This window comes from Perognathus longimembris, chromosome 7 (assembly GCF_023159225.1).
Source record: "Perognathus longimembris pacificus isolate PPM17 chromosome 7, ASM2315922v1, whole genome shotgun sequence".
NCBI classification, from domain to species: Eukaryota; Metazoa; Chordata; class Mammalia; order Rodentia; family Heteromyidae; genus Perognathus; species Perognathus longimembris.
The window spans coordinates 26,425,652-26,445,359 of record NC_063167.1 but is presented as its reverse complement, the minus strand read 5'-3'; the positions used below and the strand labels follow the sequence as shown (position 1 = coordinate 26,445,359).

The following is a 19,708-nucleotide window of genomic DNA, read 5'->3' as shown; positions in this document are numbered from 1 at the left end:
TTAAGTCCCCTTCTAACCCTTCCTCCTGCCAACCCATGGAGCCAAGGCAACCACAATTCTGAATTCTATCTACCACAACTCTAATGTCTACAATGCAGGTAGTGATAGTGTATAATATCATGAACTCTAAGTTTTTTCTGGGTTCTTCTGTTTGACATCTTTTATTCGTTTTTTTTGGTTTTTTTTTTTTTTTTTGGCCAGTCCCGGGGCTTGGACTCAGGGCCTGAGCACTGTCCCTGGCTTCTTCTTGCTCAAGGCTAGCACTCTACCACTTGAGCCACAGCGCCACTTCTGGCCATTTTCTGTATATGTGGTGCTGGGGAATCGAACCTAGGGCCTCATGTATATGAGGCAAGCACTCTTGCCACTAGGCCATATCCCCAGCCCGTTTGACATCTTTTGAGATTCATCCATATTGTATGGAGCAATAGTTTATAAGGTTCCTTCTGAGTAGTAATCTACTTCATGAATATATGAGAATTGGTTTGTATATTCCTGATGTATATTTGAGTTGATTCCAGTTGGGGCTATCATAAACAGGAGAACATCATATCTTTTGGGGAGAGGGTGCATACCTAAGAGAGAGATAGCTGGGTCAAATTGGGAATATACTTTACTTTGGTTCAAAGTGTTCAAGAGTTTTAAAAAGTAATGATACCATTTTATATTCTGACTACAATGTACATTTCAGATACCTTACTTTCTCATCAATACTTGGTACACTCCATTTTATTTTTTTGTTTTTGACAGTACTTGGGCTCAAACTCAGGCCTGACTTCTGCTAGGCAAGAGCTCTACTACTTGAGCTATATACCCCAGCCTCTGTAAGTCTTTGTATTTTAGCCATTTGAGTGGACAGAAACCAGCATTTCACTATGGTTTCCATTTGTACATACCTTTTCATAAACTTATTGGTCATTTGAATATCATTTGTTGAAGAACTGATCAAGTGTTTTGCCTATTTTGTTTTGTAATCTGAATTATCCTGCTCTCTCTAGGTCCACAGACTTTTCAGTTTCCAAATGTATATTATTCATTCATGTTCAGTCCTTTTCCCCTATGCTTCCACTTTATGCTTCACTGTCTAGCCGCAGTACAACGCAGGTTCTATGAGGGTAGAAATTTTGTCTGTTTTGTGAATTGTTAATCCCTACTGTCAAGAAGAGTGCCTGCTATACTGTATTAATAAATATTTTATAGAATAAACGAATAAACACATGCATTTCAATTCTGTAGGAAGAGGGAAACAAAAGGATAAAACAGGATTTATTTTCTTGTCAATGTTTTATATCCACCACATCTTTCCCTGGAATGATTTTCTCTAGGAGAAGGCCTAGCTTATGAGGGAAGGTTTCTAGAGTCAAGGGTTTACATACAACATAAATGCTGACTTGCTAGATTAAAAGAAAACAAAAAGACCAGTATTTCCAAAAAGGCAGATAAGGAACCAAGACAAAAAATAATGAAGTCTGTGGATTATTCTTTTCTGGCATGTTCTAAGACTCCCAACCAAAAGATGTTATATCTGGAAACAGATAAAATACCCCACCACTTGAGCCTTTGTTTGGATGAGGGTTCACCACGTGAATAGTTCCATCACTGAGCTGTGAAAACCATTAAGAGAACTAGAAATTAAGAGTTATCAAAAGGGAAAGGGTGTGTAGGGCAGGGATAGATAAGAATGTTGAAAAGGGTAACACTGATCAAGATATGTTGTATTCATAAACTGTTGTTAGAATGACAACTCCTTTGTACAACTACTTAAAGATTAAAAAAGAAGTCCTGAAAAGTAAGGAAACACTATCACAGGGGCTACAAGGCATGTAGGTATCCTAACACCAAGAAAGATTCTGAGTAGTTACAAGTCAGCCTGACAGGTCAAGGAATCATTGGTGGTCCAAAGCCATGCAAGAAGAGTAGACAATGTCAGCTGCTTGCCCCAATATTCCCAACATAAGTCTGTAATATTACCTGAAGAGTTCGGCGCTTGTTATCCTCTGTGTGGATCCAGGCTCGAAGAGTCAGCTCTGTGATAAAAATCTGGGCTGCTTTGGCAAAGAGCACAGGGGCTTCAGCACTGATCATCTGCAACAGATATATAACCCTTCCTGTCAATCACCAGCGAGTGGTTCATACCAGTAGGTCTGTCTCTTGCCTCATGGTTTACCATGGGGCAAGAGTTGAAAACTAAGACGGTAATAGCACTCTTGCCACTAGGCCATATCCCCAGCCCTGTACCTCAATAATTTATCATAAGAATTAACAAAGTGGGGAGTGGAGCTGGAAATACGGCCTATTGGTAGAGTGTTTGCATCGTATACATGAAGCCCTGGGTTCGATTCCTCAGCACCACATATGTAGAAAAAGGCCAGAAGTGGTGCTTGTGGCTCAAGTGGCAGAGTGCTAGCCTTGAGCAAAAAGAAGACAGGGACAGTGCTCAGGCCTTGCCTGAGTTCAAGCCCCAGGACTGGCAAAAAAAAAAAAAACCTAGAGAAATAAATTCAGACAAAACTGGTATCAATAAGAAAGAATGCTTACTATCTACAACCTACCATGTGCCAGGCCCTACGCAAGGTACTTTCTTACTTTCATAATAGCTTTTCAAAGAAACTAGGGTTTAGGAGAAGTGAAGTGACTTACCATAGCCACAAAGGCAGCAAGTGACAGTTTGTGTTAATGTGAGGAAAAACATGAGCTTGTGAGCCAAGTGTCTAGGTAAAAATCTCAGACTTGTCACCTCTGGGCCTTGTTTTTTTCAAACTAAAAAAAAAAAAACAACAAAAAAAAAAAGAGGGGCTAGCAATGAGACTTAGTGGTAGAGTACTTGCCTACTATGCATGAAGCCCTGGGTTTGATTCCTCAGTACCACAAAAGCAGGAAAAAAAAAGAAGTGGTGCAGTGGCTCAAGTGGTAGAGTACTAGCCTTAAGCAAAAGAAGCTTAGGGACAGTGGCCTGAGTTCAAGCTCCAGGAGTGGTGAAAGAAAGAAAAAGAGAGAGAGAGGAAAAGAGAGAGGGAGAGAGGGAGGGAGAAAGGGGAGAGGGAAAAAGAAAGAGAAAGAAGAGAGAGAGAAAGGAAGGAAGGAAGGAAGGAAGGAAGGAAGGAAGGAAGGAAGGAAGGAAGGAAGGAAAAAGGAAGAGAAAGAACGGAAGAGAAAGAAAGAAAAAGAAAAACTCCCAATGTTATTGTAGGAATCAAATAAGATAATTTAGGAACCCCATTCAGAGACTGGTACATAGTGACTGCTCAAGCAACATAAGCTGCTTGAACTTTCAAGTTCAAACTCACAATCAAGCTTTAAATTCTTGGTGAGGTGGGTCTGTATGGGAATAAAAGGTTAAAAGCTGCTTTTGCTGGGCCTATGAATTAACTAAAAGCTGGACACCTAGACCCCATGTCTACTTTGGATCCTGCCCTTTGATGCAAGCCATCTTCTCCTATCACTTTACAATCACCTCCACAAAGGATAGGGTTTACTTACAAGCATCATGTGACCAAAGGCATATTGCCCCTCAGACAGGCAATGCCATCTTCTTATTGTGTGACAAAAGGCAAAACTGCTTCAAATGAAAATAGTCAAAAGCTCCAGATCACCAATCAGACAATAGTGTCTGACCTGTGCCTGTACACTTCAAATAGTAAAATGACAATAACTTCTGTGGAACCCCTCCAAAGAGGAAGACAGAGATAATGGTGACACCTGTGACTTGGGACTGTTTTAACTGTTTAAAGGGGTGTGAGAACAGTCTCTGTCCCCAGTTTCCTACTTAAACTTACATCCTTGCAGATGTCTGAAGAAGTACTGAACTGCTGTCTTTCTGGGCTGCCACATAATAAATCTTCCTCTGTTCTTCACATGTCTTTTAATTTGGCTTTTAGGAGAAAATGGCCAGATCTGACACATGAAACTCCTGGAGTTTGGCTCTAGGGCCTAAAAACAGGTCCCATACAAAGAGCTTTGAAGTTAAGGAAGCAGGTAATGAGAAGGAAGAACCTGGTTCTACCTAATAAGAGTGAGTTAATCAACTTTTTTTTTTTTTTTGGTCTACTTCCATATCTGTACATTGGAACCAAGAATTCTTTTTTGTTGGTTTGCTTTTTGTCAGTTGTGGGGCTTGAACTCTGGGTCTGGGCATTATCCCTGGGTTTTCTCACTCAAGGCTAAGTGCTAGACCACTTTGAGCCATAACTGGAGATAAGAGTCAGACAGCCTTTCCTTCCTGGGCTGGCTTAGAACCGTGATCCTCAGATCTCAACCTCTTGAGTAGCTAGGATTACAGTGAGCTACTGGTGCCCAGCTAAAAATTCTCATCCTATCAAATATCATGGGGATACTGTGAAGAATGAAAATAATAAAGGGGAGAAACACCAGAAACTGTCAGCTTTATATGCAAATACATGCGATTATTAATTTTGAGAGACAAAGAAATAGCTGTTCCTTCTCTGAAAGTTGTAATGGGAGTAAACTCCTAGGAATATAGAAATGGCCAGTCATAAGGAAACCCTCTAACAAGTACAATTCACTCACAGAAAACAAATTCGTAAGACAAGGTCAGAACCAGTGCAGTACGATCATCAAAAATTTCTTACAGCTAGATAAACAAAACAAAATTTGTAATAATAGTGCTAAGATAATCGTACTGTCTTGCTGAAATGATGAAACATGCAATTTATAGCACAGAGTGAGAAGAACTGGGGTACTACTTAATTTCAAAAGGAAACTCTCAGCATCTTCTCAATATTTTGAAAAAACCTAGGATGTCTCTTAATTTTCAGAGAAATAGCATATGATAAAATTGGTCAGTTTCAGCTCACATACTAGTTTTAGACAGAAACTAAATGAAACCAAAAGGTTAATAGACAATAATGTTTTCACTTTTGTGTAATTAAACTTTGAGCTCTAAAGAAATGAATACTATCCTAGCATCATTTAGTTTCATTAGAAAGAGTAAAAAGTGTCAATTCACCTTCACATCTTCATCCAGTTTCATAATCTTCTTAATTCGAGCCAGCGGGAGCTCCTGTACCCGGAAATCTTTCTGCAACAAGCAACAAAAAGAATGTGAGCAATGGGGGTGATCGGCCAGGTAGCACAGCACCACAGGCAGTTTTAGGAAATATGGCACAAGAGGAGGAACTGATGAAGAAAAAAACAGGCTCCAGGGAGAAATTCTTTAATCCATGCAGAATTTCAAACAATAATGTAGAAAAGGACTATAATGGCCTCTAGCAGTACCCTTTTGACAGGCAGTCTCAACCAATATCAGGTGGTTCTTCCCCTCAGCTCAAAAAGGGGCGCATTACATGTGGCTTCTTTTTCTTTTACAGTAAAGCTTAAGGTCTGCAATATGAAGATTAAGATGAGATCTCTGCTTCCAAAGCATTCTTTAAGCCACTAGTTGTTTGTTTGTTTGTTTTTCCCAAGAGAAGAGCAAGGGCCAGTAGCTTAGTGACCTTTGATTCTTTTTAGCTAGTTCGATATTGACCCTTTCTGACTTTTATCCCAAGCTGAGGAGACAAACTGGGGAGAAGCTTCTTTTTCATCACATCAACAAAGAAGGCCTTGTCTCCAAAGTTTATTTCAAGATATGGGTAGCAGGGTATAAAGGGTGAAGGTGAATTTACCAGCTGTCTTTTAGTAACAGTCCTGCCACTTTTTCCTTAACAAACAAGACTAGGGTAAGAAAAACAAACACCTTTCACTGGATGTGATTAAGAAAATTATTTTTTGACCAGCACTACTCAATTTAAATGCCCTCCCCCTTACTATTATTTATTACTACTGGTAATTAATCATATATCCAATGATGTATGTAATTCTGGAACTAAATTTTGAATTTCAGAGCTGCAATGAAGACAGGAAAAAAAAGACTAAATCAGCAAAACCTGCTGGAACTAGGTGTTAAATACCTGTTTCTTCTCTAAGTGGCCTGAAATGTGACTCATCAAAGATACTAGGATTACCTAGGAATTTGTACTACAATGTTATGGGAGGAGCTATTATTTGAAATTTAATAAAATTAACAAGCATAAGTCAACTTTCTAAGACCATGAAAACTTCAAATGTATGTCAAAGAAGGCATTCTGGAAAAACATTACCAAGCTTGCTAGATTTCTTTTATAAAAAATTACAGAAGGGCTGGGAATATGGCCTAGTGGTAAAGTGCTTGCCTCGTATACATGAAGCCCTGGGTTCGATTCCTCAGCACCACATATATAGAAAAAAGCCTGAAGTGGCGCTGTGGCTCAAAAGGTAGAGTGCTAGCCTTGAGCAAAAAGAAGCCAGGGAGAGTGCTCAGGCCCTGAGTCCATGCCCCAGGACTGGAAACAAAAACAAAACAAATAAAAGATTACAGAAAAACAATCAGGATAAAATACACACAGAGACACCTAATCTCTCTATGAAAGCAAACAAGCTGGTTGGCTACCACTCAGCACTACAAAATTTTCTTTTTAAAAGTACTTTAATTATCAGGAGCTGGTGGCTCATGCTTGTAATACTAGCTACCCAAGAGGCTGAGGTTTGATGATCATGGTTCAAAACCAGTTTGTGAAACTCTGATCTCCAATTAACCACCAAAAATCGAAAGTGGAACTATGGCTCAAGTGGTAGAGTGCTAGCCTTGAGCAAAAAAGCTCAAAGTGTCCAGGTCCTGAGGACAGTGTGTGTGCGCACGCACGCACACACACACACACACACACACACACACACAAACTGTGTCTAAAGGATGCTGAGAATGTTATTCCGACAGAGGGAACAGCCAGCACAGAAACAGAGACCTTAAAGCAAAGCTTGTTAAAGTTTAAGACTTAGGGCCTCAATGCAGAAGGGAGCAAGAAGACAGGAGTCTATTTGCGGAGGGGGGGGGGGGAGGGGGGCACACCTAAAAGGGCTTTAAAACATGTTTTAGCCATAGGATCAGTCCCTAGTCTTCCTTCGTTTGTGGAACACTGCACAAGATGATGCTACCCAACCATGCCAGAGAAGGTGAGGGATGATTATTCCTTTGGAAGATCTCCCAGGATAACACACACTGTAAAGTTTAAGACCATGTAAGTTAGCTCTCTTGCAAGTATACTATTATTGGTAATTTCTAAAACTGATTAAAAAAGAAAAAAGACTTCCTTCTTCAACTTCAAAGTAAAGCAACACTTTTGAAATCTGTGCAACTATTTTTCAAAAGCAACTTTTATCACAGATAAAGATATCAAAATCATCCCCATAATGTACAGATATAAAATGAAACAGACATTTATAAAATGCTTCAAGTCCCCCACCTAAAGCTTTTCTTTTCTGAGCAACTTTCATGATCTCCAAAGCTTGAGGTGTCAAGGAACAGCATGTGAGAAGTAAGTAGATCTTAGGAGTACCTGGTGGTGGTGGTGCTCATCATTGTTAGCAATAGCTGGCTTTCAACCATTCTATCCTAGCTAGGCAGTCACATGTAAGGGTTTACACAGGCTTGTGGAAAGAAGACTCTTTCCACCATCAGTAGCCTAAGGCCTACTTGGCTTTCAATTCAGTAATATGCAGATGTGAAGGCATTTAACTCTTACTCTCCAAGCTGATCTAAGAGAAAGAACTGACACACAGGGACTTTTTTTCTTCTCCTTTTAGGAGTAATATCAGTAAAGTAAAAAAGCAGGTTTCATCTCAGAACATTCTTATGTTCCTGACTACAACCAAAGAACTACATTAAAAATATTGCTGTGTGAAACTGCCAAATTTCAAGAGATTTTACTAAGATCTTCCTTCCCATGATTGAGAGACAATAAAGTTTTAAAGGCATTGCTCTATAGAAAAATTTCCACAGCAAAGACTTATTTCCTAACAGTCTACCAACCTTTACCATTGAATTCCTGTTTAAATGGTTACTTGATTTGATTGTAGTGTTATAAATGTCATTGTCCAAAAGCTGGGCAGGGTGGCACAGTATCCCAACTACTTGGAAGGCAGAGAATGAAAAGACAGAGAGGTCCAAGGCTAGCCCAGGCCAAAAACAAACAAGATTAGTCATCAGCTAATTTGCCAGGTATAGTGGTACATGCAACTAGGATTTACAAACTGTAATCCCAGCTATTGAGATTTATAATTTGGAGAGCAATCCAAGGCTGGTTCCAGGGAAAAATGTAAGACCCTATCCAAAAAAGTAATCAAAGCAGATAAAAGTGATAGGAGTAGCTGAAGAGATACAGTGTTTGCTTAGCAATAGAGGCCCTCAGTTCAAACCCTAGTGCCAGCTCCCCTCTCAGCCCAAAAACGTCATCATCCATCTGGAAACACTGAAGAATGAAAGAAAATTATCCACTGAAAGAAAACGACTGGTATTAAATTACAGTCAATTGAAGGTTGAATGGGATTTAGGGACTGCTTTAAAGGAAGATTAATTTTTTGATATATATTTTTTATTATTATAAAGGTGATGTACAGAGAGATCACCATTTCATAAATCAGGTAATGATCACATTTCTTTTGGGATAATGTTGGAGGTATTCCCTGCTGCCCTGGCCCACAAGTTGCATAGTTCATTTTCAACACCGTGTAGACTGAATACTACTGCTGCATTTGTTCACCTTTTGTCCTTCCATTTAAAATTTTTAAGATTCAGTTCCCTCACTACCCCACCACCTCTAAATACTAAGTTTGCTTTTCTTTCCCACATCCAAAGACATCCAGAAACTCAACCTGTTGAGAAACCTCAATGCCAACAAGTCTTTATTATAAATTCTGAGTCTGGTGTTAAATGCTTTTAATCCCAGCACTTGTGAGGTGGGGTCTGAAAGACTGAGATTTCAAGGTAACATAGTGAATTTGAGGGATCTGTATGATCTTCTAGTTCGATCTCAAAAAAGAGAAGGGCTGAGAATGCAGCTAAGTTGAGAGCCTTGCATGTGAAAGGTCTTAGGTTTGATGACCAGAATGGCAAAAAGACCAAACAAATGAAGCTTGTGACTTATTATTAAGAGCTTGGCTGAACAGGGATATGTTATATTTTATGCAAGCATTTTTGGTGGCACATTCACTTTAGTATGGTTTTTAACTAGTTGGATCCCAGCTGGGATTTATGAACAACCGCAAAGATTTTAAGACTAATGAGAACATGATGGTTAGTTGAAAAATAAAACTGTTTTTTCAGGATTTAGATCAAAAATAAATGGGACCAGCGCATCCAATGTACTGTGGAATACATCTGGAAAACTTCTATTACTTGTTTTCAGAACAATCTGTGCCTCAGTCTCTCAGACTTTATGAGTATTACTATGATTTTTACTTACATTTAGATAGTTTAAGACTAGCACTTTACCTCTTGAACCACAGCTCCACTTTTTGGTGTTTTAACTGGAGATAAAAGTCTCAGGGACTTTCTTGCCCAGGCTGGCTTCAAATCATGATCCTCAGATCTCAGCCTCCTGGAAAACCAGGGTTACAGGTATGAGCCACTGGTGTCCAGTATGTAATATAATTTTTAAAAAACAATTAAAACAGGGCTGGGAATATGGCCTAGTGGTAGAGTGCTTGCCTTGTATGCATGAAGCCCTGGGTTTGATTCCTCAGCACCACATATATAGAAAAAGCTGGAAGTGGCACTGTGGCTCAAGTGGTAGAGTGCTAGCCTTGAGCAAAAAGAAGCCAGAGACAGTGCTCAGGCCCTGAGTTCAAGCCCCAGGACTGGCAACCCCCTCCCCAACAAAAAATAAAAAAACAGTTAAAATATTTTGAGTGTCAACCTTAAAGGTTCTGACATATCTGAAGAAGTTTAATACCGAGTTCTGGAAATGCATACACTAAACAGTAAAAAGACTAGCCACGTTGCACAGGTAGACATACAGTTAAAAGAATGTACTATAGTAACAGAATCCTAAACACAAAGATTAAGAGTCTTACAAAGGGGGAAAAAAAATCACAACTTTATTGGATCACAATCTGAAACTTGGAAATGATGCTACTTTGCATTAAATGTAAATACAAGAGTCTGACTTACTCAAACACTTATTGTACAGTTACCATATGCCAGCCATTCTTCTCAGCATGCAATGTCCTAGTATAGCAGCAGTCCAAGAGGTACATTTCGGTGCCACAGAGGAGGAAGATTTTAGTTAACTTATCAAGAGATGAAATGATAGACAATTCCCCTTTCACTCTTCTTTCTCTTCATCTACAAAACCCGAATCAACCAATCTTCTTTAAATCACAAATAGACTGGATATCTAGGGTACTAAATTTTCATTAGCATCTCAATCTTCTGTGTTGGCAAGCAAACTTGAAAACTAAACAGAACAGGTTAAAAAAAGTCAAAGCCCATGATTTCAAAGAAATGTTTTCATATCCATGTTTATAACAGCTATTCATAAAAGGAAATAGGTTGAAGCAACCCAAGTGTCTACTGACAGATGAAAAAAATAAACAAAATAGTGAATACATACAATGAGATAGCATTCAGCCTTAAAAGAAAAATATTGACATATTTACAACTCAAATGAACCCTGGAGACATTAGGTAAAATAATCCAGTCAGAAAAAGACTATGATTCCACACTTACATGAAGTATCTAAAGTTGTCAAATTCATAGAAACAAAAAGCTTTCTGGTTCTTACCAATGGCTAAAGAAAGGGAAGTTGTTTTAATGGGTATAATTTCAGTTCTGCATACTTAACAAAACCGAACTTTAAAAATGGGTAAGGTTGTTTTAAAAAAATCAAAAAACAACAAAATACAGAATAGGTATGTGGAGACCTTAAACCTCCAGACTCTCTGGATATGTGCCTAATCCTGTACTTACTTTTCAGAGCTCAAACTGGAGCACAAAGCCAGGCACCAGTGGCTCATGCCTGAAATCCTGCTCAGGAGGCTGAGATCTGAGGATTGTGGTTCAAAAGCCAGCCCAGACAGGAAAGTCCATAAGACTCTTATCTCCAACTAACCACCAGAAAACTGGAAGTGGCACTATGGCTCAAGTGGTACAGCACTAGCCTTGAGCTGAGGAGCTCAGAGGCAGTGCCCAGGCCTAGAGTTCAAGCCCCACAATGGACAAACAAGCAAACAAACAAAAAACACACACACACACGGGGCTGGGAATATGGCCTACTGACAAGAGTGCTTGCCTCATTTACATGAAGCCCTGGGTTTGATTACTCAGCACCACATACATAGAAAAGGCCAGAAGTGGTGCTGTGTTTCAAGTGGCAGAGTGCTAGCATTGAGCATAAAGAAGCCAGGGACAGTGCTCTGGGCCTGAGTCCATGCCCCAGGACTGGCAATAATAATAATAATAATAATAATAATAATAATAATAATAATAATAATAATCCACAAAAACTGGAGCACAGATTTACTGCACTGGCCTAGTCTTACCATATCTCAGAGGTATACCAGCATCTAAAACCAGTTTTACACCAGGCTAACCCAAGCACCTAAACTCAGTAAGCTTAGCCATTAGATTATCCCCCAATAAAAGAACAAAACACTCCATTTCTTTTACTTTATAATACCATCGTTCCTTCCCTTCTCTTTTCTATCTGAAATAGTACAGAATATAGCAGAGATAACTACCACTTTGAGACTGCTGAAGAGACATAGTAATACTCTTTCATATAAGCCACTGCTCAACTGCTGAAAACACTTCAGAGAAACAAATACCACCAGGGTACATTCTGAATATGAATTACTCCAGAAGTCAGTGGGCATTTATCACAGTGAGAAATTGGGTTTGTTTCATTTGTTATATTATTTATAGTCTGTCTCATGAGAACATTTTTTCAGACATATAATAATCTAGCCTGTCTTGTGTACTACTGGATCCACAGAATTCAGATCAGTTAAAGTAGATAAAAATTAAGTATGTGTTGAGTGAAATGAATACACCTATCTTCTTTATCAGGAGATAAAGGTCATTCAGCCTAAGAAATCCAGTGTCTACTCTATTAGTATACTAATACCTCCAAGACAGGAATGATATATTCACCACATGGAGTTCCTTGTTCTGTATGAAAACATTCTTCATCAAGGATATGACATTGTATTCTGAAAATATTCTAGTTCTAATCTGCCTCTCCGCCTTTTACCACTCTCATATTCCACAATGTACTCCTAACCCAACCTCTGAGTGTGCTGTTCCTCTAAACATAAGGCTCTTTCCTCTGGGTTTCCAAGCCTTCACACACAAGCTTTTCTTGCTGCCTAAGATAGTCTCTGCAGGTCTGGTGAGTGCTCACTCTTATTTCAAGACCCAACAAACAAGCATTTAAGTAAAGCCTTCCCTAACTCAACTAGAGAGAAACAAGCACTATGTCATATTGTGTTCCTAAAAAACTGCCTTTCACTGCCGTAGGATTCAACACTGTTCCCAAGTAAGTACTTAATAAATACTTACTAAATGACTGGCTGTAATTAATAAAAAAACAAAGGCTCTCCAAGGCCAAGTTATCTTTGATTCTTCTAAGTCAGTGGTTCTCAACAGTGGATGATTTTAGTCCAAAGAGGCATTTACCAATGTCTGGAGACACTGACTTGTCACATTGGGGAGGAATCCAACTAGTATCTAGTGAGTAGAGATTAGGGATGCTGCTATTCTATCCTACAAGGGATAGGTTAGCTCCTTACAAGAGAGAATTATCTGATCAAAAAATGCCAATTACACTGCTGGTCTAAGTGTGTCTCTCTCCTTCCTCTTCCTTCCCTGTCTTCTACTCTCCCCTTATCCCTCCAGACAGGGTCTTGCTGTGCAGCTCAGGATGACCTTAAACTTGCAATTCTCCTGCATCCACTTTCCAAGCAGCTGTCACCACAACAGGTTTGGTTTTTTAGCACCTGCAAAGCCAGGCCTCGGGGGCTCAAGCCTATGATCCTAGCTACTTAGGAGGCTAAGGTTTGAGGATCATGGTTCAAAGCCAGCCCAGGCAGGAAATTCTGTGAGACTCTTAGCTCCAATTAACTACTGAAAAGCTGGAAATGGCAAAGTGGTAGAGCACTAGCCTAGAGCACAAAAGCTTAGGGACAATGCCCAGGCCCTGAGTTCAAGTCCCAAGAATGGCACAGGCACAGGCGAGCGCACGCATGCACACACACACACGTGCACACACACACAAATTAACATCTGCAAAGGGTGCGTGGGTCATAATAAACTGTCCAACAGTCTTCACCAAGCTGCAGAAAGCCGGTAGGGCCACTAAGTTAGGCCTAACAGATCAGAAAGGTAAAATCTTCCTTTTTTTCTACTTCCAAAGAGATATGCCTTGAATTAAACTATTTCCAAATTAAAGTATCCACTATTAACATGTCTACAAAAAACCACTAAGCTATAAAGGACACTCTTGTGTTACCTCAGGTCAATTTTATTTTCATTTTCTCATATACTATGCCTTTGTAAATGTGCTTGAAATTAAAAATGTTTAGCCTTGGGCTAGGCAAGACAGATCAAACCTGTAATCCTAGCTTTCTGAGATGTACCAATCAGGAGGATTTCAATTCAAGGACAGTCTAGGCAAAAAAGTTCAAGAGAGTTCATTTGACCAGTGGCAGGGCATGGTAATCTGTGTCTGTCATCCCAGCAACAGGGAAGCATAAACAGGAGGATAGTAGCCCAGGGTGACCTAGGCATAAAAGCAAGACCCTATTCAAAAACTAATCAATATTAAAAGACTTAAGATAGTGGCTCAAGTGGTACAGCACTTGCCTACTAGCAAGTGCAAGGTCCTGCATTCAATCCTCAGTACTGCCTAAAAAGGGTTTAAGTCTTTACTTTTTGTTCACTGTCTTTAGAAGCTTCTCCTTCTTCCTTACCACTGTTAAGTTCCGGATTTCTTCCATGACTCGAGGCCAGAAGGACTGAAGGCTTTGCTGGGCATCGCTGCTACTAGTGCCACCAAACCCTCCTTCTGTGGACATTTCGACAACTAAAAACACACAAAGACATGAAATATGTTAGAATAAAATCATAGCCAGGCATGGTATGTCATGCCTATAATCTCAGCTACTCAGGAGGTAGAGATTGAGAGTTTGAGACCAACCCTGAGATGCCATCTCAACCAATAAAGCTGCAACTGATGGTGTGCACCTGTCATCCCACCTAAAATTGAGGCATAAATAAGAGATTCAGAGTGGGAAAAGTGCAAGGCTCTATTCAAAAAACGAACTGAAGCATAAACAGCTGGGGCTGGGGGTCCAGCATTAGAGCACCTGCCTAGCAAGGATGAGGGCCTAAATTCAAGCTGCACAGGGAGGGGGAGGAGGTTGGAGAGGGGGGAGAAGAAGGAAAGAGAGGAAGGGAGATGGAGGGAGTGAAAGAATAAAGTCACACTTTCACCTAAATTAGTTGATTTCTTTGTAGATATTTTCTCTAATTTGTTCAGTTTTCTTAGCCTGATAAGGTATATATAATTGTGCCCAAGAACTTTTTGGTGCATATTTAAATCACCACAAATTATTTAGGGGAAATTTTCCCTTTAGCCCAGTTTAAACCACAACTACAAAATCAAGATTTTTTTTCAAGTCCTAATATAAATTCACTTCCTGTGAAGATAGAAAAGGTCTGTCTGTTTTTCCCTCCTTTCCTCCCTCCCTCCCGCCCTTCTTCTTCTTCTTCTTCTTCTTCTTCTTCTTCTTATTATTATTATTATTATTATTATTATTGGCCAGTCCTGGGCCTTTGACTCAGGGCCTGAGCACTGTCCTGGCTTCTTTTTGTTCAAGGCTAGCACTCTGCCACTTGAGCCACAGTGCCACTCGTGGCTGTTTTCTGTATATGTGGTGCTGGGGAATTGAACCCAGGGCTTCATGTAGACCATATTCCCAACCCTCCCGCCCTTCTTTCTTTCTTTCTTTCTTCCTTCCTTCATGCCAGTACCAGGGTTTGAACTCAGGGCCTCATGCTCTCATTCTTGCTTGCTTGCTCATAGTTAGCACTCTATCATTTGAGCCATGCCTCCTAGACTGGCACCATGCTGGTGAACTGGAGACGGAATCCTCTGGACTTTTCTATCCAGGATAGCTGTGAACCTCGATCCTCCAGGTCTCGACCTTCTGAAGAACTAGGATTATAGTAGTCGCCACAAGCACCCAGCTACTACATATTCTCAATGTCATTCTCACCAAAGCCTTTTCAATTTATACAAGATCTCATACTCATTTCCATCATTTGCAACAGATACACTAAGGATCCCTACCGACTGAAGAATCTATGCCAAAACTATACACTTTCCAATTATTTCCTAGCCTGAACCCATACACAGCACACCAACAATTAGAAGTTTTAAAGCCAGACTGGGCACTAGTGACAACAATTAGAAGTTTTAAAGCCAGACTGGGCACTAGTGACTCATGCCTGTAATCCTAGCTTGTCCAGAGGCTGAGATCTGAGGATCAAAGCTTAGAAGACAAATATGAAAGACTCTTATCTCCAACTCCAACTAACCAGCAAAAAGCTGGAAGTGGAGGCATGGCTCAAGTGGTACAGTGCTAGCCTTGAGCTTAAAAAAAAAAAACTAAGGAAGAGCACAAAACCCTGAGTCCAAGGCCCAGTACTAATACAAAAGGAGGAAAAAAGACATTTTAAAGATAGTTAAAAAAAAAAAAACAATGGGGATGTAAACTTAAAGCAGTAAGAGAATCAGAACTTGCATTTGGTCAACAGCTTTGTGATGGAGGAGAGAAAACCAAAACGGATCTCTACATTAGCTATAACTGTGGAGGTAATTCTGTAATGTCTTTAAAAGATTGTAATTACAGAGGGAAGGTTAATAGATAAAAACAAAAAAACCCTCGGATGGCTTTAATGTTTACCTGTCAAAAAAATGTGAGAATCAGTTTAGTTAAATACAAAGCATAAGAAACTTAAGTGATCTAAGAATTCCTATTCTGGGAAGTTATTTAAAATGTTTAAATATGCCAGTGACAGGCTGCTAGCAGAGAGCTAAGTCATTTAGATCTAACTCTGCAAGTACCAAAGCCAAATGTCAAATGCATAAATACGTAACTTTCTAGGCTCTGTGTATATATACATGCCTGGCAGATCACACTCTACCTGTAGTGGAATGAGGGCTCATAAACATGCGTTTAGACTGAGAATGTTTGATTCACTCTTGACTTTCTGACTGGGATTGTCTTAGATAGTCTCCAGTTCCCCCCCACTCCGCCTTTTTTTTTTCTTCAAAAGAAATGGGAGGAAAGGGGGAGTGCAATCTTTAAAGCAGATTTTCACTCTGATGTAATCACATTGGTTAGTGATGATGTAATGGGAAAAGGTTTGGAGCCAAATTCTAGTGCTTGAGGCCTATAAACAGTTCTACACATCAACAGGAACTCTTAAGTATCTGGGAAGCAATATGATCTTGGAGTTTCTAGTAGGAGTTAAGAGGAAGTGTTGAATCACAGCTGGAAAAGACTACATAAATCCTTGAGTCCCAAATAACCTAGTGAAATCCCCTCAAATGATATTTTTACTTATCACCACTTGCACATGGCCTACATACACTATAATAGTTGTATTCAGGACATAAAAATCAAGGCAATTTAGAGATTTTTAATTCTATTACTAGTTTGAAAACTAGTTTCCTACAAGATAATGAAGAATAAGACTTGGGGGGGGGGGTGCAGGCTGGTTGTGGGGCTTGAACTCTGGGTCTGGGTGCTACCTCTGAGCTCTTTTGCTAAAGGCTAGCACTCTACCAGTTTGAGGCACAGCATCTCTTCCTGTTTTCTGATAGTTAATTGGAGCTAAGAGTCTCATGGACTTTCCTGCCTAGGCTGGCTTTGAACCAGTATCTTCAGATCTCAGCCTCCTGAGTAGCTAGGATTACAGGTGTGCACTACCAGTGCCTGGTTGAGACTCCTCTTTTTTAAGTGGAGGGAAAAAAATCTTTCAAGGGCTGAGAATATGGCCTAGTGGCAAGAGTGCTTGCCTCGTATACATGAAGCCCTGGGTTCAATTCCCCAGCACCACATATACAGAAAATGGCCAGAAGTGGCGCTGTGGCTCAAGTGGCAGAGTGCTAGCCTTGAGCAAAAAGAAGCCAGGGACAGTGCTCAGGCCCTGAGTCCAAGCCTCAGGACTGGCAAAAAAGAAAAGAAATGGCCTCTTGGGTAATCTCCCCAGGAAGGATAGTCCCACAGAGGTAAAGGCTAGAACACAGTCATTGCTTGAGTGCTTCCTGGTGAAAAGTGAGGCAATTTCTGCAATGGTTCTTCAACAAATATGAATTCGGAAATAAATCCTTCCCTTTAAAAAAAAAAAAATCTTTCAAGCCAGGCACTGTTGCAATCCTAGCTACTCAGGAGACTGAGATCTGAGGATCACTCTCCAAAAAGCCAGCCCTGGCAGGAAAGTCCGTAAGACTGACTCATCTCCAATTAACCACCAGAAAACTGAAGTGGAACTGTGGCTCAAAGTGGTGGAGTTCCAGCTTTTTTGTGGCTAATTGGAGATTAAGAGTCTCATGGGTTTGTCTATGGCTTCCTACTGAGACCCTCAGGTTCTGAGTAGTTAGGATTACAGGTATGAACCACTCGCTGGTGGCTAGCTTCCACAACTCTATCTTAAGTGAGCATCCAACTTATATTTGATTGCCTGCCTCTCTAAATCTGAGCAACTGGCCTAGTGATAAAGCATTCTTTTCCATCTTTAGATAGTTCTAACTGTTCTTTACATTAAGTTTAGTTCACAAATGAAGTTCCATCTGAACTTTAAATTTTGAAAAGCCTTTTTTCTATCCAGAAACCTCTTTCTTTTTAAAAATTGATTGCAAATGACAAAGGTACTAGGTACTGTCCCTATTTGGGACACCAGACCTTCTCACTAGGAAAAAGAAGAAAGTGTAGAATGTGTTTTCTAGTATCTTTGTGGAGATGACTAGCAGCATTTCTTAGAAGAACCAAAGTTTGTCGCTGCTAACTCCTAGAAAAAGGGAGTATTTTTACTCAAAAACCTTTCCCTAAACTAAAGCAGATACATTCTTTGCATAGAGTTTTATTATTAGACCACATCTCAAGCAACACATTTTATGAAAAATAAAACTAGTATTTTCAACATTTTCTTACTGGGGTATGATTTAACATTAATGAAAACCTTAACTGTAAACACAAACTATCATAAGTCAAAAATATGAAGCAATTTTAGTTAACTATCACCTATTATTTAGCGAATTCATAAACTAAACTGAATTGATTTTGCTATATAAGAACACATTCATAGTATCTATAGACAATGGAAAAAGCTTGGTGATGTAATGATGAATGAATCCAAGAGATGGCAAATGACTAGAAAGAAAAGGTTCAATAGTCTTTTTTTAAGCTCATCTAAGACTTCTACTTAAGAAAGAAAGTGTGAAGCTTAGTGTCAGAAATCCTATTATTCTTATAATCTAAACCCTTATCCAGCTGGGGACCACCTAGTCACACTCACTGACAAGCTATTACATAGTCCTCTCTATCACACTACAAAATAAATAATGTAGTCTTACTTTCCCCAACTCTAACATCAAATTCAACATCTGAGGCTGTGTCTCTGTTCCATGAAACTAATGATGTAAAATGATGTAAAAATAAATCTTATGAAGGGCTGGGAATATGGCTTAGTGGTAGAGTGCTTGCCTAGCATGCATGAAGCCCTGGGTTGATTCCTCAGTACCACATAAACAAACAAACAAAAACAAGCCAGAAGTGGCACTGTGGCTCAAGTGGTAGAATGCTAGCCTTGAACAAAAAAGAAGCACAGGGACAGTGTCCAGGCCCTGAGTTCAAGCCCCAAGACTGGCCAAAAAAAAAAAAAATGAATGAATGAATAAATGAATAAAATAAAATCTAAGGAATAGCCAGGCTTTACAAAAGATGAGGGGTTAGAACTGCCAACAAACTCTTCTTAAAGATCTGCTCACAGGGATATCTTTTCAAACCGGCAACAAAGCCACTTTTCCTTCAAAAACATTATTCTGTTTGCTATCACTACAAGATACTCTCTGAAATGGATATACCATTGTATTATAAAAGGAAATAATAAGACATAGCAATCAACATAAAGAATGCAAGGTATGGACAGAACATTTCAAATTTTGTTTCTGTGAAGTAAAACATGGTATCTATTCACTACAGCTTTCTTTCTCATCCCTTCATGAATAAACTATCTTGCATTTATGACAGCATTAAAATACTGCCAGCATTTTGCAAGATGATATAAAAGCTATAAAGAGTAAAAGAATGTTAAAACTTGAGCCCCAAAACTGTAGCCCACTAGAGAAATGAGGCTCTGCATCTGTTTTTGTGAATGAAATTTCCCTAGAAGATAGGAACTCTCACTTATTTATGTTGCTGAAGTACAACACAAACCATATAACCTGCAAAGCCATAAATATTATCCTATTCTGCAGAGAAAAAGAATCAAATATTATTTAGAATACTGTTAGGTGTTTTATTTACTGAAAGGGAAGGTGAACACCAAAAGTTGTCAAGTTTGCCTACATTAAGAGTAAGTTGGGAGCTGGGAACTAGGGGCTTGCAACTATAATCCTAGCTACCCAGAAGGCTAAGATCTAAGGATCACAGTTCAAAGCCAGCCAGAGCAGGAAAGTCCCTGAGGCTCTTATGTCCAATTAATCATCAAAAAGCATGAAGTGGAGCTGTGGCTAGTGCTAGCTTTGAATAGAAAACCTCAGGGACAGTGCCCAGGCACTGAATTCAAGCTCCAGGACTGGCAAATACATAAGATAGTGAGTTGGGCTGG

General features: G+C 39.6%; 1 protein-coding gene across 6 annotated transcripts in view; it reads right to left on the bottom strand.

Annotated features, from left to right (window-relative positions):
- Positions 1–19,708, bottom strand: part of Nfyc (nuclear transcription factor Y subunit gamma) — a 75,024-nt gene that overhangs the window by 18,983 nt on the left and 36,333 nt on the right. For all 6 annotated transcript variants that reach the window (XM_048351006.1, XM_048351004.1, XM_048351002.1 and 3 more), the window contains exons 2-4: positions 13,780–13,892; positions 4,967–5,038; positions 1,972–2,085 (exon numbers count right to left, since the gene is read on the bottom strand). In XM_048351006.1, coding sequence (XP_048206963.1) covers positions 1,972–2,085; positions 4,967–5,038; positions 13,780–13,884 — 291 coding nt within the window. In that variant the 5' untranslated portion in view covers positions 13,885–13,892. The remainder of the gene's footprint in view (positions 1–1,971; positions 2,086–4,966; positions 5,039–13,779; positions 13,893–19,708) is intronic.